General features: G+C 37.8%; 7 protein-coding genes across 11 annotated transcripts in view; 5 read left to right on the top strand and 2 right to left on the bottom strand.

Annotated features, from left to right (window-relative positions):
- The first annotated feature begins 48 nt into the window (after window positions 1-48).
- On the top strand, window positions 49-7,846 carry cnih2 (cornichon family AMPA receptor auxiliary protein 2). Of its 2 annotated transcripts, none has more exons than XM_016503130.1 (8): window positions 49-123; window positions 455-618; window positions 1,613-2,269; window positions 4,303-4,371; window positions 4,583-4,630; window positions 6,738-6,850; window positions 6,938-7,081; window positions 7,443-7,846. In XM_016503130.1, the coding sequence occupies exons 3-8, from the start codon at window positions 2,189-2,191 to the stop codon at window positions 7,468-7,470; spliced, it is 483 nt and encodes a 160-aa protein (XP_016358616.1). In that variant the 5' UTR covers window positions 49-123; window positions 455-618; window positions 1,613-2,188; the 3' UTR covers window positions 7,471-7,846. The 2 variants fall into 2 exon arrangements, with proteins under 2 accessions (XP_016358616.1, XP_016358617.1); XM_016503131.1 differs by lacking the exon at window positions 49-123 and adding an exon at window positions 187-293.
- Window positions 2,945-17,464, top strand: LOC107701168 (ubiquinol-cytochrome-c reductase complex assembly factor 3-like). Its single transcript, XM_016503136.1, has 3 exons — window positions 2,945-2,949; window positions 16,420-16,533; window positions 17,222-17,464. The coding sequence occupies exons 1-3, from the start codon at window positions 2,947-2,949 to the stop codon at window positions 17,348-17,350; spliced, it is 246 nt and encodes an 81-aa protein (XP_016358622.1). The 5' UTR covers window positions 2,945-2,946; the 3' UTR covers window positions 17,351-17,464.
- Window positions 17,465-17,929: 465 nt separating this feature from the next.
- On the top strand, window positions 17,930-18,484 carry dmac1 (distal membrane arm assembly complex 1). The gene is made up of 2 exons (XM_016503135.1): window positions 17,930-18,332; window positions 18,399-18,484. Exons 1-2 carry the CDS (start codon window positions 18,125-18,127, stop codon window positions 18,461-18,463), a joined length of 273 nt encoding a protein of 90 aa, XP_016358621.1. The 5' UTR covers window positions 17,930-18,124; the 3' UTR covers window positions 18,464-18,484.
- Window positions 18,485-18,579: 95 nt separating this feature from the next.
- On the bottom strand, window positions 18,580-19,836 carry faub (FAU ubiquitin like and ribosomal protein S30 fusion b). The gene is made up of 5 exons (XM_016503132.1): window positions 19,757-19,836; window positions 19,571-19,655; window positions 19,309-19,453; window positions 19,043-19,098; window positions 18,580-18,932 (listed from the first exon to the last, which is right to left on the bottom strand). Exons 2-5 carry the CDS (start codon window positions 19,643-19,645, stop codon window positions 18,807-18,809), a joined length of 402 nt encoding a protein of 133 aa, XP_016358618.1. The 5' UTR covers window positions 19,646-19,655; window positions 19,757-19,836; the 3' UTR covers window positions 18,580-18,806.
- Window positions 19,837-20,014: 178 nt separating this feature from the next.
- LOC107701163 (39S ribosomal protein L49, mitochondrial-like) lies at window positions 20,015-21,360 on the top strand. Its single transcript, XM_016503129.1, has 4 exons — window positions 20,015-20,197; window positions 20,364-20,511; window positions 20,678-20,802; window positions 20,889-21,360. The coding sequence occupies exons 1-4, from the start codon at window positions 20,036-20,038 to the stop codon at window positions 21,033-21,035; spliced, it is 582 nt and encodes a 193-aa protein (XP_016358615.1). The 5' UTR covers window positions 20,015-20,035; the 3' UTR covers window positions 21,036-21,360.
- Window positions 21,361-21,578: 218 nt separating this feature from the next.
- Window positions 21,579-23,743, top strand: LOC107701159 (zinc finger HIT domain-containing protein 2-like). 2 transcript variants are annotated; one of them, XM_016503122.1, is made up of 2 exons: window positions 21,579-21,717; window positions 21,814-23,743. In XM_016503122.1, exon 2 carries the CDS (start codon window positions 21,862-21,864, stop codon window positions 23,449-23,451), a length of 1,590 nt encoding a protein of 529 aa, XP_016358608.1. In that variant the 5' UTR covers window positions 21,579-21,717; window positions 21,814-21,861; the 3' UTR covers window positions 23,452-23,743. The 2 variants fall into 2 exon arrangements, with proteins under 2 accessions (XP_016358608.1, XP_016358607.1); XM_016503121.1 differs by having other exon boundaries at window positions 21,579-21,722.
- Window positions 23,744-23,748: 5 nt separating this feature from the next.
- The window catches only part of LOC107701161 (delta(14)-sterol reductase-like), a 5,157-nt gene continuing 1,252 nt past the window's right edge, over window positions 23,749-27,653 (bottom strand). For all 3 annotated transcript variants that reach the window (XM_016503127.1, XM_016503124.1, XM_016503126.1), the window contains exons 5-11: window positions 27,198-27,392; window positions 26,912-27,015; window positions 26,403-26,522; window positions 26,133-26,301; window positions 25,978-26,058; window positions 25,668-25,790; window positions 23,749-24,047 (exon numbers count right to left, since the gene is read on the bottom strand). In XM_016503127.1, the coding sequence (XP_016358613.1) occupies window positions 23,887-24,047; window positions 25,668-25,790; window positions 25,978-26,058; window positions 26,133-26,301; window positions 26,403-26,522; window positions 26,912-27,015; window positions 27,198-27,392 (953 nt within the window). In that variant the 3' untranslated portion in view covers window positions 23,749-23,886. The remainder of the gene's footprint in view (window positions 24,048-25,667; window positions 25,791-25,977; window positions 26,059-26,132; window positions 26,302-26,402; window positions 26,523-26,911; window positions 27,016-27,197; window positions 27,393-27,653) is intronic.

Below are 27,653 nucleotides of genomic sequence, written 5' to 3'. Positions count from 1 at the left end.
AGCCAAAGAAGAAAAGCTTCCTCTGCCCCCTCATATCTCTCCAGGGAATGAGAGAGTAGGGCAGAAAATAGAGGGACGGAGGAAGGGAAGACTGTTGAATGTAGTTGAGCACTGCGATCAGAGGTAATATAACATCACATTTTAATTCTAATCAAAGAGATGTGGATGAGAGAGAAGGGCTTTTCCATTGGTTCTGCTTTTGAGATCAAATACCAACAGGGAATGCTTGAATTCGTAAAAAACTGAGAATGGCAGAGAAGGAATGAGAGCGAGAGAGAGCGGAGGATAAATGGGTAAGGCAAATGGAGGGGGGAAAATAGAAGAACGCTAAGTTAATTAAGTGTCAGACTTCAGAAAGCTGCGTGGGATCAAAAGCATGAGATAAAACAGAAAAATATGGCCAGCACATTCATGCATGTTTTGCTTCTTTCTGCTGTTTCATACCTGGTCGCAGAGCACCCAGCAGCCAATGAGAGGCTGTGATGGGACCGACACTGACACCTAGAGCAAAGCAGACCAGAGATTTCTGACATGGTGTCGACCCAGATTGATGAGAGGAAACTGAGGGAAGAGAGGACAGACATAGACAGACTTGCGCCGCTGCTTCAGAAAACACAGGTAAATGCTCTTGTTCTTTCATTCTGTCATGTACCACAGCTAACTTATTTAACCATTCTTCACGGTCATTTTGAACGTCTTTGTTTATTCATGTTTTCACTGTTTAGAAGGATTGAACACCATTACAATTTTGTTATGGATTCATGCACAGCTGCAAATGCAAAAATTGGCACATTTTACTTTTTTTTTTTTTTTTGCATTAGCCAAATCCACCAGTAAAATTTTTAAATAAATGCAATAGTGTCTTGGAAATGCACATGTCTGCAAAGCCTTGTATAGATTTCTCTGGATAATAAGTTCAATATATAATCGTAAACATTTTTTTTTTTTTGCTACAAATCCGTACTAAGCAAGCTACTCAAACAAAGATTTTTTTTCTAAAAATAAAATAATTTTTTTTTTGTTTACACTTACAGTCTCAATGACTCATTTTGAAGCCACAAATTCCATCTAAAGGAGTCATTTTTCATTTTTATTAAGATTACATTGTCATTAATGTGTTCATGTTATTATCCATAATACCAAATTATCAGCACTTAAAACTGATCAATTATTTTTCATTCTAAGAGAGGATATGGATCAAGACCTGTCGATTAGATCTACAAATGTGTCCAGTTATTGTTTAAAATGACAACACTATGGCAGTTAAAATGTGTCTAATTGTAATTACTGTTCAACAATCATTCATCTAGTTAGGGCCAAACACATTCATCCATTACTTTAGACACTCTTAAAAATAAAGTTTCTTCATTGGCATCAATGGTTTCATGCAGAACCTTTAACATCTATGAACTTTTCCATTGCACAAAGGCTTTTTATAATACAGATTATTAAAATATTCTTCACACTTTCAAAAAAATGTTTCTTTTAAGAACTGTTCACTGAAACGTTCGCTGGGGAACCAAAAATGGTTCTGCTATGGCATCACTGCAAAAACTCCCATTTGGAAGCTTTATTTTTAAGAGTGTAACTCGAATCAATGTCTGTTTTTCAGAATGTATACCGAGGACATTCATCCTCTGATGTGCCCACAAGATATTTTTTAAGGTGTTCTGCTGTAAATAAGGTGTGTGAACCCAGTGTGCAGGACTAATCTTAGAGCCGGGGGAGGGGAGCGATTCTCCACATACATACAAACCCCCTTCTGCCAATCAGAGAGAAAGACAGAGAGGGAGAAGGAGAGCAAGTGAAGGAACAGGGGAGACGGCAGAGAGACTGAAAAGAGGAAACAGCTCTAGCAGTTATCTTGGGTGGACAGAGAGGAAGAATTACACACAAATACACACTGTCCAGCCACACGTTACAAGACGCTCCAGCCAGCGGAGGCGGATAACCAGCCAGACGCCTCATATCTGCAGCTCCAGACCAAGAGGATTCCTCTCTAATTCTATCCCGACTTCATCCTAAGCTGGACCGCAAGCTTTAAGAGGAGAGACAGAAGAAGAGGGAAGTGCTTTGTAACTTCCTTGAAGGGGGTGAGAGTGTAAAGAGAGACAGAGAGAGAGAGCAGGGGAAAACTCCCCCTCGCCCTCTCTCGACCCAGATCACCGTCAGGCTGGCTGGCACAGCCATGGCTTTCACCTTTGCGGCCTTTTGCTACATGTTAACACTCGTGTTGTGCGCTGCCCTCATCTTCTTCGTCATCTGGCAGGTACGTCTGTAGTTTTAGACCTTACTGAGTGAATGTGAATTTGTACGAGTTCCTGTTACCTGTAACACTGTCACACTTCCATTTCAATTGGCATCGGAATCCATGCCATTGCCAAGTGTCTGACTGTGTGAGTGTGAATGTGTGTGTGTATGCGTGTGGGTGTTCGTGCCAATTTTTTGAGTGCAGAGACTGGTGTGTGTCTGTCCAAGCTGTCTCCCCTGCCCTTAACAAGAGGCCTTATCCTTGAGGTGAATACAAATCGCGGCAGTTATTAATAGTGCAGACATTCTGAGTCATGGATGATTGATGATTTACAGAACAAGTAGATGGATACAGAAGGAAAGAGGCGGGAGCCTACCTGTGTGTATGTGCACAGTCTGCACACAAACGCACACATACATACAGTCAATAATGTAAATGTGAATCTCACAAAACCTTAAGAATGATTACACCTGGAAAAAAAATTAAGAAATTATATTTTACTTTGTAAATGAAGGATATTTTTAGGACCATTATTTGAGATATTAAGCACATTACTTTTAAATCACATATTTAGTTTCATTTAGCAATTAAGCAAATAAATTTTCCATACTGTATAAATATATATAATAATTTATATATAATATATATAAAAAAAATATGTGCTTTAAAAATGTATTTATACGTCATTGTACATCATGGTAGTATTTGTTGTACTGCCTTTAACTTTGGAAGTTTTAATTTTACAAAACGTTCGATTACAGTAATTGAGTAAAAAAAACTATTTCAATAATGACAATATAATGAGAATCAACATTGAAAATAATAGGAATTTAAAAAACACACAAAAAATAACGTCTAGATGCTTTACGACAAGGAAAATTCTAGGGGAAAATGTCATGAAAATTGTTACAATAATATTAATATATATAATTCAACAATAATGTATATTTCAAAAATATTAGCCATCCATCTACTCTCCAAACTGCTTATCCTCTGGTTGTGGGTTCAAAAATATTAATATTAATTCATTTTATTTAAAAAAATATATAATTTCTTCTTTTTCTTCTTTTCATTTTGAGGTGTAATGTGACTTAGATATGTTTTAGTGAGATTCACCAATGCACACAAACACAGAGAGAGAGACCGCTGAAGAGGAAGAGGTCAACAGCTCATTTGAACTCTACTGGTTGTTCTGGGCAAGCCCACTGTCTGTAGAATCACAAATGAAATTTGCACAGTCGCCGCCAGAGACTTCAACATCATCTGTATTCTTCATACTAGAGGCGGCATTCTCGCAAAAGGCAACAGCAGACAAACACAATGGCCCTGAACTGTTAAAATCTGTCTGAAACACTAAAACACTAGAGAGCAGAGGTTACACAAGCCCTAAATGCCAAACCAGAAGTCAGGGATATTTTCAGATCGGCATTAGACTGCAGACCTTACATGTAAGACGTTCAAAAGGCCATTAAGAAACAGACTTGAAATGACTGAGCATTGACTAATGACAGGAGTGGGAGAGATTCTAAACATGAGTAATTTGGTTTGAGTGTGTGTGTAAATGTATGTGAGAGATGGAGAGAGTATGGAGACAGAGAGTGGGGGAGGCTGAGAGTCTGCGTATGAGAGCATGCCGGCGAGAAACCATGTTATTGAGAATGCTTATCAAACCGTAATTTGGTTCTGACACCCCATCCCCCTTTCCTCTCCTTCTCCCCCTATCTTTGTATGGCTCTCAGCCAATAAGAATGTGAACTCACTTCTATAGCAACCATGATGCCTGCTTAGGGGCTCATTCGATCACCATGGCAACTGCATCTGTTTACAGAGAACGAAGTGAGGGGATGGCAGGAGATATGGATCTATAAGGGGAAAAGGAAGGAGGGGAGAACATAGCTTGAAGCTGTAGGAATGGCTAGTGAATGTGAAAAGTTAAAGATAAAAAGGGCCACAGATGGTACAATCATCCTACATCGTCTCTAACCTCCAAAATCTCCAATGGTTTTGTTTAAATGCTCATGTAACATGAATTCTGTTTGTCTCTTCTCAAGATTATTGCTTTTGATGAGCTGCGCACAGACTTCAAAAATCCCATCGATCAGAGCAACCCCACCAGAGCGGTAAGGCTTTTCTTAGATCACGATTCCTTTCACACAGCACAAACTACTCGGCATCACTCTCCCAACTGTGAACAGCAGGTTTCAGAGACACTGAGACGGCATACATGCACATATGTGAACACACGCAGAAACATGCATCCATGCCGCACGCTTACAAAACAGTCAGAGCGTGCTGTTAAAAATTTGATTGCGTTCTTCTGTTTTTCCTCAGAGGGAAAGAATATTGAACATCGAAAGAATCTGCAACCTCCTCCGAAGGGTGAGTGAAATTCTGGCAGATCAAGTCGAGTGCAAGCATATATAAAGTGGGGAGGACATGCAAGAGAACCCCTTAAAACAGCTAATAGAGATGCATTGATTGTACAATTGTGATACAATTGCTGATACCCTTATTTGGCAAAAAAAATTATAAAATAAAATAAAACAAAAAAAATTAAAATATATATTTTTTAAATGCTGCAGGTGCATTTATGCATCACAACATTATAATACACACTACACAGTATAAAAAATTGATATTCAAATAAATTATAAAATGTCTAATATCAGCTGATAATTAATAAAGCACTGATGTACACTATCATTCAAACGCTTGGGGTCAGTGGAAATATTTTTCTACTAATATACTTTTATTAAGCAAGGATGCATTCAGTTGATCAGCTTTCTAGAATCCTGGAAAAAATGTATCACGGTTTCCACAAAAATAATGTTTCTTGAGCAGCAAATCAGCATGTTAGAATGATTTCTGAAGGATCATGTGACACTGAAAAACAAGATAGAAGCCTTGATGAGAGTAAGAGACTTCTTTAAAGGGGTCATATGATGCGATTTAAATTTTTCCTTTCTCTTTGAAGTGATACAAGCTCTTGGTGCATAAAGAAGATCTGTAAAGTTGCAAAGACTAAAGTCTCAAATCCAAAGAGATATTCTTTATAAAAGTTCAGAGTCAACCACGCCTACCTAAAACGGCTCATTCTAACACGCCCCCACATGTCTACGTCACGATGTGGGAAGATTTGCATAACGCCGCCCAAATGTTCATGCAAAGAAAGAAGGCATAACTTTTATTCTCGCTGTAGTATTGTTGTTGCCGCGGCCGCCATGTTGTGAAGACGCTGTGTGATTCGTTGTGAAAGCGAAACTACTTTGTTTGGCCTTCCAAAAGAGGACACGACTAGAAATCAGTGGTTAAGTTGTATTTACAACACTGTTCCAGAACAGTTCAACCCAAATATTCAGATGTGTGCAGCGCATTTTATGGAGGACTGTTTCCTGGCAGAGACTACAATGCCGGCTGTACAATCACAGTCTGTAAGTAAGTTTTCATATTTAAAGGATTTGCCACTGATGATTCAAACGCGAGTTTTGGGCAGTGTAGAGTAGCGTTTGTAGTTTGTAATTTCTCCGATCACAAATGCAGACATGGTTTTATGTTTACACGGCGCGATGCAACGCAACGCGTAAAAAGACAGTATAAGTCATTATAATCCGTAATTATGTCCCCACTGGATGCAAGAAATGACTCGTTTGTAATGGGTTTTAATGTTTTTGTCTCGTCGCTCCGGCCGGGACACGGCATCACAGTATCGTAAGGGGCGTAACATTTCCGTCACACGCTTGAGGTATTCGGCCAATCACAACGCTCTGGAAAGCTGGCCAATCAGAGCACACCTTGCTTTTCAGACCAATAAGCTTTGTAAAAATCGACACGTTTCAGAAAGGCCGGGCATAGAGGAGAAACAATAATGTACAGTATGTGGAAAATGTGTTTTGCTTTTCAGACCAATAAGCTTTGTAAAAATCGACACGTTTCAGAAAGGCCAGGCATAGAGGAGAAACAATAATGTACAGTATGTGGAAAACAATGTTTTTTTAACCTTAAACTGCATAAACACATTTCATTACACCAAATACACAAAATAATGTTCTTTTTAGCAACATCATATGACCCCTTTAAAAAAAACATCTTGGTGACCCCAAACTTAGTGTGTCATGCATCCATACTTTAATAGCTAGAAATGTCATGACAATGCAGTTTTAAATATCTTCCCATAAACCCCAGAATATCGGTCACCGGACCCCTGATTGAAACCCTGGTGTTGAAACATTCTGTATCTCCCAAAGAACCACAAAATTATCTACTTCCTTTCTTCCTGAAAGTGCTAACATTCTACCTCTTTTCATTTCTCGCCCCCCTTTGCTTTTATTGCTCTGTACTTGGAGGCACACTCATGTATTCCATTTTTCACACACACATTAAGAGTCAGAATTGAATGGGCAAAAGATACTTATGACGAATATCTGAATTCATGCTTACAAACATGACGAGTACTTGAAACTATCCCTAACTCTGTTTTTTCCCCCAGCTGGTGGTTCCAGAGTATTCCATCCACGGGCTGTTCTGTCTGATGTTCATGTGTGCAGGAGAGTGGGTAACTCTGGGCCTTAACATCCCCCTGCTCCTCTATCACCTCTGGAGGTACAAACTTTCCCTCACATCTACTTTATTGAAATTTCAAAATGGGTCTCTATAGCAATTCCCCCTCTCTCTTTTTTTCTCCCTCAGGTTTTTCCACCGTCCTGCAGATGGGTCTGAGGTTATGTATGATCCAGTGAGTGTGATGAATGCAGACATTCTGAATTACTGCCAAAAGGAGTCCTGGTGCAAGCTAGGCTTCTATCTTCTGTCCTTTTTCTACTATCTGTACAGGTAAACCCTCCTCATTCATGTATCATCTACCCATTTAGACATGATCTTATGTTTGGATTTTATTGATGGCATTACTTACCTACTTATTACCTACTTCATCATCTGAGAGGAACAATGGGCTTCTCAAACTTCTACAAAAGAAATGTAAAATAAGAAATGAAAGAAACAAAAAAATTCAGCGGCACATAATAAGAAATGTTTCTTGAGCACAAAATCAGCATATTAGAATGATTTCTGAAGGATCAAGTGACACTGAACACTGACTTTTTCTCAGAATGTCTTTCTTAATTTGAAGTAGATGGTGAAAGTTTGTTTAGTATATCTATCTTAATTAATTTCTCTCTCTCTGTCTCTTTTGCAGTATGGTGTATGCTTTGGTCAGCTTCTAAGTGATCAAATGAAGGACAGACGATTACGAAAGAAAGGAGAAAAACGACAGAATAAAGACCGAACTATGTCGCGCTCTCCTCTCCCTCATCCACAAACCTTGTTCAGCTCCTCCTCAGATCTCCTGGGTGGGGATGGATGATGGACAGATGTAGAAAAAGCTCAAGACAAGGAGGCATTTAAAGCCATCGATGTAAAGCTGCCTCAATCACTGCCATTAAAAAAACAAGTGGAGAGGTGGACCAAAAGAAAATGAGTGCATTAGACAGAGAGAAATATGGTGAACAAAAGGCTCAGGCAGTGTAGAAGTTTTGTAACACCATTTCATTTCTCAAGGGCTGCTGAAAATTTCTGCTGCTCATAGCAGTTCTTAGTGTCTATGAAGTGTCTACACTGAGGCCATTACAGAACGTTACCTTGAATTTTACATCAATAGACCGTGGACTTTGTTGCAACGTATTTTTCTTCAGATAACTTATGTCAAAGTATTTAATAACTGCTAAGTATTTGCTATTTCAGTATTTGTGGTAGATAAATGTACCCTGTATGTAGAGGTACAATATAATAATTGATTCAATTATGAATATATGGCTCAGTTGTTGCAGTTCGGTCAGGGTAGTTCTATTAGTGTCCTTAAACAACCGCACAAGAAGTATATTTTTACGTCAAATTTGATGGTGACGTTTACAAAGACATTTCAAAGCAAATCAACCAATGAGATAAGTATCACAAACCGGAGAAACTGTTTGAGCAGCATCACATCTGAGTACCGACACCCCATGTTCCGGGTTCATCCATCATGGTGGCTGCGGTGAGGATGAGCGGTCAAGCAGAGCGGCAGACTCTTAATTGAGACAGGCATGCAGGACGGGCCGTACCAGAGGGAAGAGAGATCTGACCCCAACCTCTGCCGGAGTTCAAATACTCGATAGACTGTGACAAATCATAAAAGCACTTTTGGAATGCCAACAGATGAACTGTAGCAAACAACAGAGGAAGACTCATTTGCGTTGAGTGGGCTGACGTGCGAGAGACAGCCGAACACAGCAGGCCGTGATGCAGATGATGGTGTCGGAAACGTTCGCCGATGATGCTTTGGACAACAGACTGATGATGTTGGACATGACAAGGATGGCGGTCTCACATCAAATACAAACTTTTCAGGCAATCTTCTGTGTTGTCAAGGCTATATACAACATTTAATGCCACTCTGTTCTGTGTATCATAGGGCCTCTCAATTTGCCTCACCTGGAGTTACTGTGTTGTGCTGTGTCCATCAGTCTGCTAAACAAGTAGATTAATGATTATTTAACTAAGCTGTGTGTAGTTCTAGCTTTGTAGATGAACAGAGTGGTCGAGCATATCTCTCCTGAGCTGCTGGTGCACTAGCTAGAACGGCTTTGTATTACACTTAAAATTTCAGTGCAACAAGCGAGCAATTTAATAACAACACATCTGAGTGCTTTTTTAGCAACACAGCCTATCTGGTTTGAACTCCTGGGTCTTCTTTGCATCTTGGCTTTGACTTGATGTACCCTAAAAAATGTGAATATATAGGCCTACCCTGGACAATCACTATTAGCACAGGAATGTGGGCCGAGAGACAACCGACTGGGTCTTCATTATAGACGTCATCACTGAATGTCTTTTTGTGATTAATATTAGTTCACATGCAGTATCTACATTTAAGAATACCTGCATGATTATGCCTTTTATACATGATTCATTAATGTACGCTACAGCACCTTTGGTAACTTTGTGGTCTGTATTCAGTTGAATACAACCAAATATCTTAAATACTCGAAAAGCAATTACACATGTTCTAATAAAATAATGTTGCCAAAAAAAGTTTGTTTGTTGATTTGCATTTAAATATATGTAAGGGTCTGTAGGTTTTTTTTAACCTTTTATTCAGCAAGGATGCAATAAATTAATCAAAAGTGACATAAGACTTTTATAGTTTTAAGTTTTACAAAAATAATAATAATAATTTCAAGAAATGCTGCTATTTTGATGCTGTTCTATTCATCAAAGAATACCGAAAAATGTAAGACAATTTTTTACAAAAATATTAGGCAGCACAACTATTTTCAACATTGATAATAGTAAGAAATTTTTTTTTTAGCAGCAAATTAGCGTATTAGAAACATTTCTGAAGGATCATGATGTGACACTGAAGACTGGAGTAATGATGCTGAAAATGTAGCTTTGCCATAAAAGGAATACATTTTTAAATATATAACAGTTGTTTTAATTTGTTATATTTCACAGTATTACTGTCAAATAAATGCAGCCTTGGTGAGCATACGAGACTGCGTTCAAAAACATTTAAAAATCTTACCAACCCCAAACTTTTGAGTGCTAGTATAACTTGGTCAACTACAACATGTTGCAATCTTTACAAATGTTGAAATGAGAAAGGGTATTTTTATTAAAAATAAGCTGGTCTGCAAAAGGTGGTAATTGAATTCCACCAAAAAAGAAATAAGTAAATTGAAAAGGGATGAAACTACGATAAGAAGAAAAAAGATCGAGGCAAATGATGAAGGCCAAGAGAAAGTTTATAAAGAATTTGAGCACATTCTTGCAAGTCTCAAGCAAAAGTAAATGTGAAAGACTGATAATGAAAAGGAGAGACAGAGAAAGTGTGAGTGCACTGGAGTCAATAAGAGGCTAACACAGTTTGGTTGCCATGGAGACACAAAAAGAATGAAATGCATTTTATGTTAGGATGTCGCTCTCTCTCTCTCTCTCTCGCTGGCTGAAAATCAAAACCAAAAAGCCTGTCCAAAATAGGTTTTCTGTGCATGGCCGCACAGCTGAAACATTTGCCAAAGCTTTGAAAAGCAATTTGGTATGAAAATGGAGCAGGAAAATAGAACAGAGCACAGATAAATAAATAACATAAAAATTTAAATTTTATCAAAGAGCAGCAGAGTGTAGTTAATGTGCAACGCATGCAGAAACATGCATGTAATTCACACACACTCCATTGCCAAAGTCTATTTCTCTGTCTGCTCTTTCTCTCACTCTCTATTCACCTCTTGAGAGATGTTGCTATGGAAACTGGTTACAATTGATAAGTTTGAAATATGAGTGAGCCACAGACATGCTGCTGGTACATATAGACACACACACACACACACACACACACACACACAGAGAGAGACTGAGACAGCTACACTTGTATAGAAATGGTTCTCTTTTTGAAGAGCTGCTTTTCAAATCACCAAGGTTTTCCATCTGAAGGAAATGAAATGTTGTAGGATCAGCAATTTAATTCTTTATACCACGTAAGATGCCTTTTGTCAATGATGAATCAACAGCAAATGGCATAATTTGGTCTGATGTCTAGAAAGCCTGTCGGTGCTGTTGAATGCATGAGAACATCTCCCTAAAATTGGAAGAGTCATTTCCACAATATGATGAAATGACTGACAGAACATTAAGAAGGACAGTGGGAGACATGAATTATGCATCGGCGCAAATCTCAGTACGGGTGAACCTTATCAGAATTAAGATGAGGTTTAAAGTTAGGGTAAAAAGAACATCAAATTAGAACAGTGGGTGAGAACTAAAAGTTAGAATGATAATGGGGTTGAGAGAATAAAGATAGTTTAGAGATGCTTTGGACACTAGACAAAAAGTCACCTGAGATTATTTTCATCAGCACAAATAGGACTTAGTGAACAGGTAGAATACATTATGTGATAATACATCCATCCACACACACACACACACACACACAAACACACACAGTGTATATAGCACGCATGAGAGACTTTTTTTGTTTTACAAAAATAAATGGCATCATAGGAAATTACATGTAAGACCTTGAAAACCATATTGTATTCAAAATACAAAAAAGTACATTAAATGAATAAATACATTAAAATAGTTTTTCAATAATTAATTAAAATTACAGTGTATAGTGATACAAGACACATGGAACTACCATTAGCCTTTTATTACCATTTATTTAGCGGTCATTGTGCAAAATTATTTAATGGCAGACCTGTGGTTGACCAATCAGAATCATTTATTCCATAAGCTGTTTAACTTTCAATAAAGCACCACCATGCAAAGTTACTTTCAGAAACATACTGCTTTGCTTACCTGCAACACTTTCAATTTATTAGCATGTTTTATATAGTTCATACTATATACTTATTTCATTTTATTTATCTTATTTTTTCTTTTTTGGCAATGGCAAAAATAAGCAAGCTTACATTTACAAGTAAGTCCTTAAAGGTACACCAAGGAGGATTTCAAATTAATAAATAAAGGAATAAATAGTCTAAATTAAAATATTTAAGTAATTATTTTAAAATTAATTGGATTAATTAACACATTAGTAAGTACAAAAACAACTATTAATCAATTATTATGTAAAAAATAAAAAGTAAATAAATACATTTTTATTTTGACAGCAAACGTGTGATTGACCAATCATAATCGAGTATCCCAGAAAGCCTTTTGCCATTCTTTACCGAACCCTACTGAAAAAAAAACCAAAAAAAACCCCCACTTAATTCATTAGCTTTAATTTATGTTTTGGTGTATAGGCTACTCAGAATAAATAGACTATAAACAGCACTCAATGTTCCTGTTTAAGCTCAAGATGGAAAGGTCAGTTTTGCATAAAGCAGAAGTTTATGCACGTATTCACTTGTTTTACTAATAATGCGATTATAACTGACATTCTCTGCATTTGGGAAGTACAGACATTCAGGTATCCAAACACACACACGCTCACACGTTTCCCCTTCCCACCGATTATTTATGTACAACAACACATACGCAAATTGTAAGTGTGAATTAGTGTTTGAAATTCCGCTGAGGACTGACAGTGGGCTCTAGTTCCCAACGCCATCAGAGCCATGATTAGCATTCATACTGGACACGCTGCTGTGAAATATCACACAGGACCACACAGGTGTTGAGGGGTATTAAACGCTGTCGAGAACATTATGAAAGCACTTTATAAATAAAAAAATATATAGAATAGAGCAGACCAGGGCGCACTACCTCTTAAAATGCACAAGCACACCCATAATCACGCATATACAGCTGCAAATCGAAGGCAAACTGCACACAGTCTACATACACACAGACACGCACATGAATATTTCCTTCAATGATCAGTGGCGCACCTTCGGGAAAAAACGGGTGTCATGGCAACAGGAGCAGGCATCTGCAAGCGTTACTGTAGCAATCAGAGAGGAAAGGCAGCCAGGGGGTTGGCGTGAGAGGTGTCATTATGGACTGAGTGATTTGGAGGGGGTGTGGGGGGTGCGAGAGGCAGGAAACGATTAAATATTCAAGCAATAACGCAGCCAGAAGAAATTATCTCGCTTTCTGCTTCAGAACATCACAGAAGTTTAAACCTTTAGCACGTCTGGAAATCAGAACTGTAAGGGTGAAGGAATCTGTAGTGTGGTCACAACATCTACCTGAAGGTTCTGAATGTGTCTGTGACGAGAGGGTAAAATCAGGAAATTTATCTAGAAAAAAAAAGTTATTTTCCGACAAGTGAGCATAATTCTAAATTCTAATTCTAAAATCTAGTTTTTGCTAAAATATTTTGCATCCCAAAGAGGAAGCACCATAAACTGCAACACTACTATTCATGCTGTTGTAAATGTTTTGCAGCCGGTTGCAGCTAATACCAGATTTTTTATTTAAAACCAGAGCCATAGTTTGTTTAATCACGGTTTCATTAAAAAAGAAAAAGAAAAAAAAAACATTTAAATTTTTTTGTTCTTCCTGCTGTACTGAAAACATACCGAACCATGACTTAAAAACCGAGGTAAGTAATGAACCATCAATTTTGTGTACCATTACACCCCTAATAAATAGTTATATAAAAAAAAAAAAAAAAATTCGCAGTAATCTTTCCAGCTAAACTAAAACATGCCAAACTAAATTTCCTACATGAGGGAATAATCATCAACCTATCAGCAAATTAGTTTCTTCAAGGGGATCCCTTTAGACTGCTATGATGTACTGGATCAATCCATTTCAGTTTGACTTTGTGCATCACTTTCATACCACGATATACAGGGTGTTTTTGCTGTAAAACCATAATAAATGAATATGGCATCTTCTTCGTTATAAGAGGCTTTTAGAATCATTGTGTGACTTTGTCTACTTTCTGGCAGTCATGGATAATAGCAGGTTATTTTAGTTGCACTGAGGTAACTCTAGCTGTAGCAACTGTGGTGTTTGTGCAGAAACTAGGGTTGCCATGGTAATGTTTTATAAGGGATGAACAAAGCTCTACATGTGCTCAGGCTGAGAAAATGTCGCTTAAAGGGACACTAATGTATACCTTCCATTACAGCTATCTATTTTGCACCTTGACACGGATGGACACACAATATCAGCACTTATGTGATTTCTACACACCCACCTAGCCTTCTCTGAGTCACACACACACACTATTTAAGTTACATTTAGACCAGAAAGTATGTTAGAGCCATCTGGTGGACAGTATAATTAACTTCAGCTGTTTTGTGTTCTGTTGTGTTTTTTACTGTCTTGCTTATTTAGCCAGTGTGCAGCTTTGGAATGCGTTAATTTGACCCTTGAACATGACTAATATTTTAAAAAGCAGCTTTCATAATTGGTGTTGAAGTAATGATCTGTTATATAGTCAATGATTAAAGGCACAATATGTAAGATTTTTTTATTCCGCACAGAGTAGCATTATAACAGAACTTTCAAACGTATCTAGTATGATAAAACAGCGCTGCTTTTTTCCCCCACACATACGCACGACCGGAAGGAGCGGAAGCGGTCGACTGTGGCATAATAAAAGCTCCGCTGCTTTCGAGCCGTGTGTCACACTCGTTCAGCGGCCTCGTTTCGCTTCGACGGCTTTCAGCCTCACCCTACTTCATTCTACTACATTAATAAATCATTAGCTCATCCATGAACACGAGTCCCGTCGGATTGCATCGGCTGTGGGGATGAAGATGACAACTCCCATGATTCCACACTCAGTCACGGCGTCATCAAACTACGCCTTTGTCTCTTTGTTTATTTTGAATATGCGGCCTCTAGCGGCGAAAAATTACATATTGTGCCTGTAATACCTGACCCATTTTACCTCATCGTGGCAGATTCCACAAATAGTGTACATTTTGGTGTCAGTGACCCTTTTTTAAAGCATTAGATGCATTTTTGTGAGAACCATTAGATAACTATTATCTAATGTACAGATAACCTAGCATGAAAAGTAGCTAGCTAAATGTCTGAATCCACTCTGCATAAAATGTAGATTTTTGCCTGTCCTGTGTCAGAGTTCTCGACCTTCTTGACTATATACAACAGTTAAAGAAATTGTTCATCCAATAATTAAAATTTGCTGAAAATTTGGAGGCCATCCATGTTGTAGATTAATTTGTTTTTTCATCAGAACAGATTTGGAGAAATTTAGCATTACATCACTTGCTTGCCAATGGATCCTCTGCAGTGAATGGGTGCCGTCAGAATGAGAGTCCAAACAGCTGATTAAAACATAACAATAATCCACAAGTAATCATCACAAATCTTTTAACTTAAAAATGCCACTTCTGGCCAAAATACCGGTCCATAATCCATCCCTTGTTGCCCTCTCACATCAAAATCCACCGACAATTTTGTTTAGAACTGTTTAGGACTGTTTTCGCTTGTTAATGGCGCTTGATCTGTACATATTTCTCTCATAATTCAGATGAGATGACTTTTTCACTGGAGAAAGCAACTGGACCAGAGAATTTGTTCATTACAAACACACAGCCTGCGGATTACTTACATTTCTTGTGGATTATTGTGATGTTTTTATCAGCTTTTTGGACTCTTATTCTGACGGCACCCATTCACTGCACATGATCCACTGCTGAGCAAGTGATGTAATGCAAAATTTCTCCAAATCAGTTCCAATGAAGAAACAAACTCATCTACATGCTGGATGGCCCGAGGGGGAGTAAATTTTCAGGAAATTTTCATTTTTGGGTGAACTAATTTTTTATGTCATACAACCCCTAACCACTGCTTGTTTTCACATAATATTTAATTGATATTCAATTGTTTGTTAATTAAGAAAAAAAAATATTATTGTGCTTTTAACCAGACATGTTATATTATGCTGCATTCAGTATTTTGTGAGAAATCCTGTTGTGGATGACTTTACCCATTACAAAAAAATGTGTGAAACCCAAGAAGGAACATTATTTGGATCCTTTCCAAACCATTATCATTCCATTCTTTTTTCATTAATTTTCCATTCTGTAATGAATGAATGAATACATAAATCAAACAAAATTAAATGATCAAAACATCTTTATTTAATTTATGGGAATATAGTATCAATAACTGCAAACCATCCCATAATAATAAATCCCCTACTTGTAACTTAATTTAGAAAAACATGGCAATGATATTAACCGTTCTGACATGGTTTTTCTATTTATTATTTATTTATGTATTCGTTTGTTGTCTATTTAATTTAGATGTTAATGACGTTTATATCGCTATAATGTTTCAAAGTTTTATTTATATAGACATGTTCACTGTTGTGTTAACAGAAAAGAAAAGAAAAAGATTGGAAACTAAAACAGCTCTTATATTAAGTTTGACCTCTTATAAGGCTGAATATCAACATTTACTTAAAGTTAAGCACCTCCTTTGTTATGAAGAAAGTGCGACTATAGGCTAATATGCAGCACTTATAAGAACATGTCACCTGTCCGTTTGCTTAATCATACTGACCAATCTGCCAGTAACCGGTTAAAAAGTTGTATAATAAAGAACTCCCACAATCCACTACATCGTGTCAACTGTGACAGTGTGCGGTGTGTTGTATACCGACCTACAGTCTATGTTACTGACCTAGCTTTTCCCGCGACCTGGGCGAGCTGATCATTTACACCTCGCGGATAATTATTGCGTTGGACGTGCTCTCGGAGAGCAGAATGAGGACCCTCCTGGCCTCGATCGGGGTGGTCGGGCTTGTCGGTATGGGCTACGGAATGTGGGCCGTAATGTCACCTGGAGAGGAGAGGAAAAGGGAAATATTAAAGGTACTGAAGCATTGCAGTTTTATAAATGAGAAACATAAACCTGTTATGATTAACTTGCATAAACGTGGGGCGTTGTTTTCACGACTATGACAAGCACTAACGACTCGTGTCATTGTTTGTCAACAATTCAGTTTTATAATGAACGTACAGGGTTTTACACGATCTCTTATTAACTAAGTAATTTAAACGGGATCGTGTTTTATACGCACTGATTGTGATGATTACTCCCTCTAGTCTATTTTTACGCCTCTTGGTTAATAGCAGTGAGAGAACTACATTAGTTGTTCTGTTGCATTGAATGCAGTTGACATGGATCACTACACTAACACGTTATTTTTTCCGTAATGGCTCACACAACGCCGAGGAATGTTATAACAAATAATATGATGTCTTTTACATTGCAGCACATATCTTAGCGTAAACAACTGATCAGCGTTGTGTTCTGGGGCCAGTTGCATAAACATAGTTTGTGTATTACAAACTAGTTTGACCAACTAGCAGTTAGCCAAGGGGTAATCAGTCTTACTTTTTGGATTCACATTAGACCCAGTCTACCTTTTTGTAACTGACTTTAAAAAAGTTATGACCAGTCTTGAAGAAAATTAATTAGATGACTAACTTTTTAAGACTAGTCTAAGCAGTTTATTCCACATGCCCCTGATCCATCTCTTCAACTATATTTTTTCAGAATCTGCCAGAGGCCAACCCTGTCCGAATGGAGGAGACCAGAAAGAGAAATGCTCTCATGCTTCAAGTTTTAAAGGATGCTGCTGAGACAAATGATAATGTTGCACGTGGATTCGGGGGGCAGAAATGATAGAATGTGTTTTCACAGATATCAGACTTTCACTTGCCACTAGCAATCTGTAAATGCATGGGGAGGAGAAATATGAAGCCAGTGACGTATTTAAAAATAAATGATCTGAAAATGCTCCATGTCATATATTGATCACTTGATGGACATTGCCATGAATGGCATGTTCTGTCAGTTTTGCTTTGCTTGTGTTTCCATTGCTGGAAATTAATCTTAAAATGGTAGCTGTGTTTTGGACCATGTTCCAAAAAATAAAAAACAAGCTGTCGTTACCTGCTAGTAGCTGGTTTGTGGCTGGTCTAAAATGGACCACAACCTTGGATAAGAAGTTTGAAAGCATTGTTGCTTCACAGTTAAAATTGTTTGTCTATTTATATACATATTTATGGAGATTGTATCGCAAATAAAACTTTAAACGTGTTTTGTGTGTTTTACTAATATTTAGCAATTTTCTAATAAAGTATACATTCCGATCTTGAATAAGCTTGATGATGAGTGTTGCCGATCTGTAATCGCGTCTGCGCAACATGCACAGCGATGACTTGCACGAGTGCAAAAACAACAAATGCTTCCGGTGTTTGAGATCATTGTGACAGTGATATTTCTCACACAATTCGCTTATAGCGATGGAGTTGGTGGACAGTTCTCTGTATGGACATTAATAATGTTACCAAATTATTTGGAAAACAGGCAGTGCCACTTGTTAAAAACAACAGAGACCAGTACTAGGGAACGTTGGCACTTTTATCCGCTTGGATAAGACACTTTAATCTGAACATGTCCAATCCACCGCCCCTACCGGAGAAGTCGATTCCGGTCACGTCGCAGGCGACTGGAAAACTGGGGGACTGCTGGAGCTGTCGAGTCCTCTCTGGAGGGGGGCTTCTGGCTTCAGGGGGATATGTGGGCATGCAAGCGCAGAAAGTCATGCGTCTAGGTGGACCCGCATCTATGGGCACAGTGGTTCAGATGATGTTTGCTGCAGGTGAGCTCATTCGTGCACTCTGTGTTATGAGACATGAAGTCTGACTCTGATCTACTCTTTCCTTAGGTTTGGCTGCCTGGGGTCTCGTGGTGATCTTTGATCCAGTGGGAAAGAAGACAAGAATAGCATAACTTTCCATTTGGTCTTCCTATATTGACATGGACTTTTGAATGAATCATCAAAGCCACACTGGCAGAGTTATCAAATTCAAATAACTGAGAATGTAATGACACATGATTCAATCGTATTTCATTAAATGTTTTTATTTGCAACTTACAAAATCTTTCTTTCACCAAAGTGATTCAGTGTCTAATAATGACATACTTTACAAATCATTATAGCACATAAAGTGCCCAAAATAATTAGTTTTCATGAATCAGCTGGCTTTTGTATTACATTTTTCCCCCCATCAGCAATGTCCTACTGGTCAGCCAAAGAATTCACTGAACATTGACAGTCATTTTGAAGAGCAAATTAGGAGTTGGCATTTGGCCCTTTCTTTTTGCCAAACGTTGGGATGACATTTACAAAGCGCCGATTGTACTGAATTCTTCTCTTTGCCCTGCCAGTCTTTTTCTTTTTCTTCTCTTGCTTGTCCACCTGAAACGATCAATATCAGTGTACGATATCAATAAACCAGTACATGCCCAAAATGATGATTTAAAAAAATAAATATTATGTGATATGAACGTCGTTGACATGTATCTCACTTTGGGAGTTTGTCCTCTGACTTTGCCTGCTCTAGCCAGGGAACCGTGGACTTTGCCTTTAGGTGGGAACCAAAAGTTATGTTTATGAAAATGTCCAAACCAAGATAATGCATCATAATGTAGCCAGTTACTCAAAAATGAATATTTATACTTCTATTTTCAGCACAAAAGAAGTTTAAAACAATGTAATTCATCAGATATTCCATCTTGTACAACAAAGGCATGATAAATAGTCACAGGTAGAGTGCAGTAAAGTTGATCTTTACCTCCTAACAGCCTCGATGAGACCTCAAGAGTGTTGAACTCCTCAATCCCAGACTGACAAATCACTGTCTCATCCTCAAGAGGAACCCCGCAGAGAGAAATGACCTGCTCATCACAGGCCAGACCCTCCAAAGCTTCGATCTGAGCCTGAAAAACAAGTAGTTCATGACAATAATAAAGAAATAATTTCCTTTTCGCATTCAAGTTTTTCTAAATTAACGATAAATAAAAATGTGGGCTATCAAAAAAAAAAAAAAAAAAAACCTTGATATGGGCAACAGTCTCTGAGCCATTCAGATGAACAGAGTGCAAAGTCTGGCCACGAACGAACAGCTGCATGATGTTCGGTCTTCATAAAACAGAGAATTAAAACATGTAATCAGCTTGACAAAATCAATACAAACAGCACAATATAAACAATATTATTATTTAAATATTAAAAGTACTTACCTAAATCGCTGTTGATAAGTATGAACGCCAAACACACGACGTCAATATCAAGTCTTAAAAAGCATTAGGCCTGCCTGCGCATGCTCATTTTATTAAAGCCATATAAAAGTCCCCTGGACAGTATTTTTTGTATTGTAATATTACGTATACATTTCTTGATACATAGAAGTTAAAACAACATTTTATAAATGTAGAATTTTAATCTGAAATTATTATTTCAATAATTTACTATTCTGCATTTTTCTCTGTGTTGTCCATAAAGTTTTTTCATTCAAACCCATGACGTCATCTTCCGCTGTCCTTCCTGTCTCTCTCTCGGAGGGAAGAGAAATGGCCGCCTCCATCAGAAGCATGTCTCTGACAGTCTGTCGAGCTGTGGGAGTTGCTTACAGGGTTTCTTATTCAGTCACGCGTTCATTGAGTACGGGGGCTTGCTTAAGAGTTAGTATTACAATCCGTTTTACCGTATAATTTATCCAGGTAGTATTAAAATCAGTGGTGCATCAGCTGTCACAGTATAGATTTGCATTGGATGATTTGTTCTTGAAATGTTACGAGCAACAAACGGTCCTTCTTGTTTTCACAATACGGGTTTGTTTCATTTTAGACAGAAAGCAACCCTGCTGAAGGATCATGGGGCTTCATTGAATCCACAGAAGAGTTCAGGTTTGTGGAGAGACTTATTCCTCCTTCACGCATCCCAACTCCACCTAAACATGATGGTCCTGCACCGTCAGGATGGATCCCAGCGTCAGGTAAACACACTTGTATTTTTACTTTACATGGAATAATGCGTATCATACTATTGGTGTCTTAGCTATAAGGGATGGATGTTTTGCTTGATGTTTAATCTGTGAAGTCGGGAAAGCATTATGTGAGATTCTCATTCATGGAGTTCTGTTTTTGTTATTAATTATATAGTTACGCCACCTTCACTGCCTTACATGATCCGTCGCTCCCGAATGCACAATGTGCCTGTGTATTCGGACATCAAGCATGGGAATCAGCACAGCACTCTGCTCAGAAAAGTTGAGGGAGACATATGGGTTAGTGTAATGAACAGAACTGTTTAGAAGCACAGTGTAATATATTAGTCCAATTCTTTTATTAACTTTTTGTCAATTATTTCCAGGCCCTGAATAAGGATGTTAAGGAATTCCTGCTGGGGCTTACGGGCAAAGAACCTCCAACACAGGTCAATGAAGTAACTGGGACCATCAGAATTAAAGGGCAGTTTGATAAAGAGCTGAAGGACTGGCTACTGAAGAAGGGCTTTTAAATTCGGATGTGGGCACAGCTAATGAACTGAACTGCAATACAAAGGCTGAGAGGAAATGTATAAGAATGTTCTCTCCTCCTTAAAGTGGACAAACTGTAAATTATCATTAGTGTACCATTTTCAATACCTGTGTTTTGTTATTGTATTAAAGCGTATGTGATTATATCCAACATTTTTCCATGTTGTCCCAGTTGTTTAGGATTGAAACAAATAAATGTAAGGTGTTCACTAAATCCTATTTGTAATACTTGTGTCTGAAAAAAGGCCTAATATAAATCTGTGCATCAAATTATGCATGCACTTTTGTTCAAATGCAAACATCACACAATTATGCATACAGTATTAAAACAGTAAAAAAAGGACAACTTCTACAAAAACAAACAGTGGAATATATGTTAAGAAACATAATAATGAAAAGATAAAAATAATAGAAGAAAAATTTAAAATTAAATAAACAGTGTAACAAATTAGATCAATCTATCTATCATGCGCAAATATTGCGCAGTCTTGACGCTTGAAGAGCAAGGGCACGAATGCGTCATCATGTTGCGACGACCAACGTTAATCTAACGTGACGCTTCAGTATGAAAGCATATTTAAAAACACGAGCTGAAGAAAATATCTGCTATTTTTAATATATTTGTACGTGCGCGGAAACGAAGTGCGCATACACACATTCTTTGTCAGGTAATAATTGATTTAAAATCTTATGCTTTTGTGAATATTTATACTTTTATTAACATTAGACTTTATTACCTTTTTTTCTTTTTAATTGCAGATCTGAACTTTTCTATTAATGCAGTCTACCTTGGTTAATTAGCTGCTCATGGATCCTGTTGTTAGACGTAAAATCCCTGCGTGTGTTCGTTTATTACTCACTGATAGTGCAGCAAAGGAGGAAGAACACTTGAGCGACTGGCCTGAAATAGACTCTGAATCAATTACCACCAAAGATGGGATTGCACTTCCCAAAAGAGGGACTAATGAAACTCTCCTGACACCTGCAAATGGGACAGAGGGTGGAACTACTGCATCATCAATCAAACCATGTGGGCTTTGCTTATCCAACCCTTCCTGTTACACTTGCCCAAGGTGTAACATCCCATATTGCGGCCTGGCTTGTTACAGGAGTCAGAATCACTCTTCATGCTCAGAGGAGTTTTACAAAGAGTCTGTGCTGCAGGAGCTGAAATCCCAAGGTGTCACAGATGAGGAGGGGAAAAGCAAGATGCAGGAAATTCTGCTCCGGTTCAGACAGAGTGCAGAGAGCGAGGGAGGGATGGAGAATTTATTAAGGAACTTGGGAGATGATGAAACTAGTGTGACCGAAAAAGACGCACATGCTTTGGAGCTGCTTTCTCAGTTAGCAGAGATTCAATCTAGTGGGGATGAAAAAAGTTACGAGGTGCCAGAACTACTAGCAAAACTCAGAGATATTGAAGAAGGGAGTGATGAAGAGGAAGCTGATTTAGCTGAAAAGTTAGCAGGCCTGGATATTGACTCTATTTCAGAGGAAGAACTCTGGTCGTTGTTGTCAGCCCAGGAAAAGGAGAAATTTGAGAGACTGGTGAAAGAAGGTAGCATCGGTGGGCTGGTTGTCCTGTGGAGCCCCTGGTGGGAACGGCATGAGAAAGATACTAAAGCACTAATCGAGGAACTTCAGTCTGAGAATGATGAAAAAATGCATAATGTGAATGTTGAAAAAGACAGAAAAATTAAGAAAGTCAGTAGCAATAAAGTAAAATCGGACAAATCACAGAGAAGCTCAATCCCTCCAATAAGCGCCAAAATTGCTCCTCTTCACACACTATCTTCAAACCCATCTCCTCTAGTGCGGTACAACCTGATCAATGCGCTTTATGGATACACCTTCTCGCTGTGTCTCTATAATGGAAACATCTCAGAGATGTTGCTGGAGTTCTGTCAGGTGGTGCTTGCCGTCTCAGATGGTTTGGGTGCCAGACGGGTCTTCAACTCTGTCTCTGAGGCTCTCGACGCCGGAATAAGAGCTGTATCTGCAGGAGGATACTTTGATCGCGAGGACCCTTTAGCTCCACTTCGAGCTGTGGAAGCGGTGGCTCATATTCTGACTGGAGGGAGCAGAGAGGGTGCTGTTGGATATTCACTGTCCGCTTTGTCCCAGCTGCGCACAGCTTTGAGCAAGGCAAAGGCTTCTGTTCCAAAAGAAGAAGAGCAGATGAGGCGGATGTATTTTCAAGCTGGAAAGAAGTGTGAGTTTTTTCAGTCTTGGGTGAAGGAGAATCCCAAAGTTTTGAGTAGTCTGGCAGGATGTGTGTGGACGGACTATGAGAGAAGGGAGATGGAGAGGATGACATTAGAGGGAGAGAAGAAATGTTTGGAAAAGGGACGGAGAAAAAGTAGAGGTAAAGGTGGATTGATAGAAGAGATTGAGTGAGATTGTATTGTATATATATTTGTAAATAAAAAGTAATAATTTAAAATAAAATCATTTGTATTATGGGCATTTGTGTCAGTTTTTGTTTTTTAATTTAAGAATTAAATACAAGTAGTTCAGTGGATAATTAACAGGTCATTTTTGTGTTACTTTTACTATCGGTGGTTGTTTAGCCTTTAAATGTCTTTAATGCTACAGTCCACACTTGTAGATTGCATTGAACACTGATGATAATGAAAATGTTTTTAATAATATAATAGAATATATTTTTCATATTTTAAAAACATTTGAATGAATGGAAAGCAATGTTATGATTCAAATAAAAACAATATATGCAGTATATATTGTAGTGTCCAGTTCTCTGCACTGATGATGGCATATCCACTGGTTGCTCACACAACAATCTGTTGGTCGTTCAGAACATATCAGTTTGCATTAATAAATGTACGGGAGTATTCTGTAGGGCACTCGTCTGCAGTATGTATCCCAGGCCAGTCCGTATTTGGCTCTGCAGTGTTTCTCATCTCTGGCCTCTCGGTGGATGAGCAGAATGGTGAAATATATGACATAGAAGTAAGGCAGAATATGTGACATTCCTATGAAAAAAAAGTTGGAATAAACAAATTATTCAATTATACTGCAATTTTCATATTCATGGCAAGACCCAGATAGTTAAAAATACAATGGCAAACAATTAACTTACAGCAAACACCAGTTTCTTACAGAAAACATACAATTTCTTAATTCTTTTTAAGTAAAAATAATCTTAAAAAGCATTATTTTTTACTTAAATTTTAGATGACACAAACATATCTAAATACTTTACCAAATTAGCACAATTTGACTAGCATTATATGATTTTTATTATTATTTCTTTGTGAATTTGCTTATTCACGTGACAATTGGCAATTAAGAAGCTAGATGGTATGGAACTAAATGACCTTCTAGTTTCTATATGCCATCACAAGCCACTGAAATGGCAGTTCCAAACAAAAGTTACAAAAAGAAAGACTACAGTCTTTATATATCAAACCTGCCATACAGCTTGGGCAGTGAGGAGCTGTGCTCCCTGTTTTCAGCATTTGGGTATGTGACCAGCGCAAAGGTTATGATGAACAACAACTGGAGCATGGGTTATGAATTTGTTTCATATTCCTGGATTAATTATGCCATTATAGCTATTTCATTAATGAACAGCTATATTGTCAGCAACTGACTACTGAAGGCTGCTTTCTCCCATGGTGCAGAGAAAAAAAGGAAATAGAACCCCAGCAAAGCACAAAAAATAGCCTTATCCCTGGTGGAAAGAAAACAAAAATCTTAACCTTCTTATATCCCTATACTGAATGAAATCAATCCACATTTCTGATATGGAATACAGCCAGGAATTAAGCCACACTATGTTGGTCCATCTGGCAAGAGGAGAACTGGCCCCCCAACTAACCCTGGTTTCTCCCAAGGTTTTATTTTTTTCTCCATTTTTGTCACCGTTGGAGTTTGGGTTCCTTGCCACTGTCGCCTTTTGGCTTGCTTAGTTGGGGACACTTAATATTTGGCAATATTACTTGACTGCACGGACAATATTGGATGAGAACTGAACTGAGCTGATGATATCACTGTTTTCTCCAGAGCTGCTTTATAGATTAATTAAGCTGATTCCATAATTGATGGACTTTACACAGTTATTGAACTGAACTGAATCAACAATGAACTGATTTCAACTGAATGCCCCAACCATTAACAATTTATAATTATATTCACTTACATAATCTTTCTAATGTTACATATTAGAATGGGTCTTTTTACCCCATTAATTCCCAACCCCAACTTTTGAAAAATCTTCACACATTTAATTTCCATTTTAAGATATGGGGGTAAAGATTGTCTTGTATGAGTTCTTGTTTTTATTTTTAGAACATATGAAATGGTTAAGCAATATCACATGACCAATAGTGTTGTTTTTCCTGAATACCAGTGCAAATGTGATAATGATTTTATACAACTAACTCTCTCTCTCTCTCGTCCTTCGGCTTGCTCCCTTTTTTTTTTATCAGGGGTCGCCACAGCGGAGTGATCCGCACAAACGATTTGGCACATGTTTTTACGCCGGATGCCCTTCCTGCATTTTATACAACTAACTAAGACGTTATAAGTTGACATTGATATTGTCAATGTCATGTGTTTTTCCTTACAATCAGTTAAATCTATTCACTTACCACAAGGCAGGGACCACGCCAGAGCCATGAGAAGGTCCCCCAGGTAATTTGGATGCCTGACAAACCCCCACCACCCTGATACCAACAGACGCTTTCCTGTTGCTGTGGCGATAGTTTCCAGGTCTACAAGTCAAGAAAGATGAGAAAATTCACCATTTATGTTAATCTGGAGGCCATAATTTAGTCTCCAGTAAGAAATTCTCCCTTTTCTTCATTTTAGATACTGATAATGTATAAAGTGTTCAAAAACAATGTTCACTGAATACAAACTCAAAGTAGGTAGCATATCAAAAGCAATGTGATTACTAACGTGCTACACTTTTATGTGTGGGGTCTCTTCTGAACTGATTTTTCTGAGAGTTGGACTTCCGGAAAATGTAATAACCAATTCCTGCGAAAGATTAAAAAGAGGAGTGTTAGAAAACGTTAAACATTCAGACTGCTGCAAAACAGGCTGTAGAGTACCATTTAGAAGAATAATCCCCGCTGCTCCAAGAGTACTAAGTGACTGTGGGTGCACAACCAGAAACATGGCCTGAAGACCATACGTGAAGGGAACCCAGGCCAGGTCGCCAAACGCCAACATGAACCCAAATCCATCATGCACAATGTCCATAGTAGTAAGCACAGCCTCCTGCAGACACATGGAAAAGTATAATGTTGTGTGTATTTGGGACTCAGTGTATATAAATATATGTATGTATATATTTTCAGACTAGACTAGATTTGTCATACTTCATTCCACAGAGCATCTGTCACATAGAGGAGCTGGAAGCCATTGACAAGCTGCATGGCAAGAGATGGAGAGCCCCTCAATTCCACTTCTTTCATTAACATCCCCAGGTTTATTACCACCTGAAAAACAACAACATAAAAGAGAGAAAGTTGGTAAAAATACTTTGGTGTTTCAAATAAATGCTATTCTTTGAATCAGCAAATTAGAATGATTTCTGAAGGATCATGTGACACTGAAGACTGACTGCTGAAAATTCAGCTTTCTATCACAGGAACAAATTACATTTTAAAATATATTCAAATAGAAAACTGTTATTTTCAATTGTAATAATATTTAACAATATTACTGTTTACACTGTATTTTTTGATCAAATAAATTCAGCCTCTAAGCATGAGGCACTTCTTTCAAAAACTTGAAAAATATTACCAATACAAAAATTTGAAAAATAGCAGATATATTTATATACATATATTTACATGTGGATGTAAACATCTTTTGAGACTCTTACCCAGCCTATTAATCCAGGTCTTAGTTCACAGAAATATTTCAAGTCAAAGTCTCCAATGCGAGGGTTGAGCTCTCGACCCATGAAGAAGTCATACAGAGGATTTCCTACAAATGACAATGTAACTGCATTGACAAATAATTCAAAGAGACAGAAAGTAGAAGCATCTGGAATATCTGACAGGTCAAAAAGGTAGTGTGTCTGTATGAATAATGAAATGTTACTCATAGACAAAAGATAATATCAGAAAATCACACTAATTTGTAAATACCAGGACTGATAATCTCACCTGTGTTTCCTCCAAGTGATAAAGCATGTTGAGGTGCCCAGAAAGAGCGGATATACAGGTACATAGACAGCAGGTAGGACACACCAATGGCACATACAGCCAGAGGCAAAATCAGCTCAAACAGATACCCGAGTGGCATTCCCAGCCAAAGACATACTATCAACAGGACAGCAGTAATGCTCAGGGCATGGAAACCTAAGAAATAAGGATGTAAAATTCTGGTCACAATCATATCTACAAATATAAACATATACATATATAGTGCACTACCTTTCAAAAGGTTTAGTGTCAGTAAGGTTTTTTTCTTTGCCATCACAGGAATAAATTACATTTTAAAATGTATTACACAATATTACTGTTTTTACTGTATTTTTAAACAAAATGCAGCCTTCGTGAAAGTAAAGAGACTTCCTTCAAAAACGATAAAAACATTTTTTTTATTAAATTACTTTTTTT

Source organism: Sinocyclocheilus anshuiensis, unplaced genomic scaffold (assembly GCF_001515605.1).
Source record: "Sinocyclocheilus anshuiensis isolate Anshui unplaced genomic scaffold, SAMN03320099.WGS_v1.1 scaffold907, whole genome shotgun sequence".
Classification (NCBI taxonomy): domain Eukaryota; kingdom Metazoa; phylum Chordata; class Actinopteri; order Cypriniformes; family Cyprinidae; genus Sinocyclocheilus; species Sinocyclocheilus anshuiensis.
Note: the sequence above shows the minus strand (reverse complement) of the source record. Positions and strands in the feature narration are given on the sequence as shown.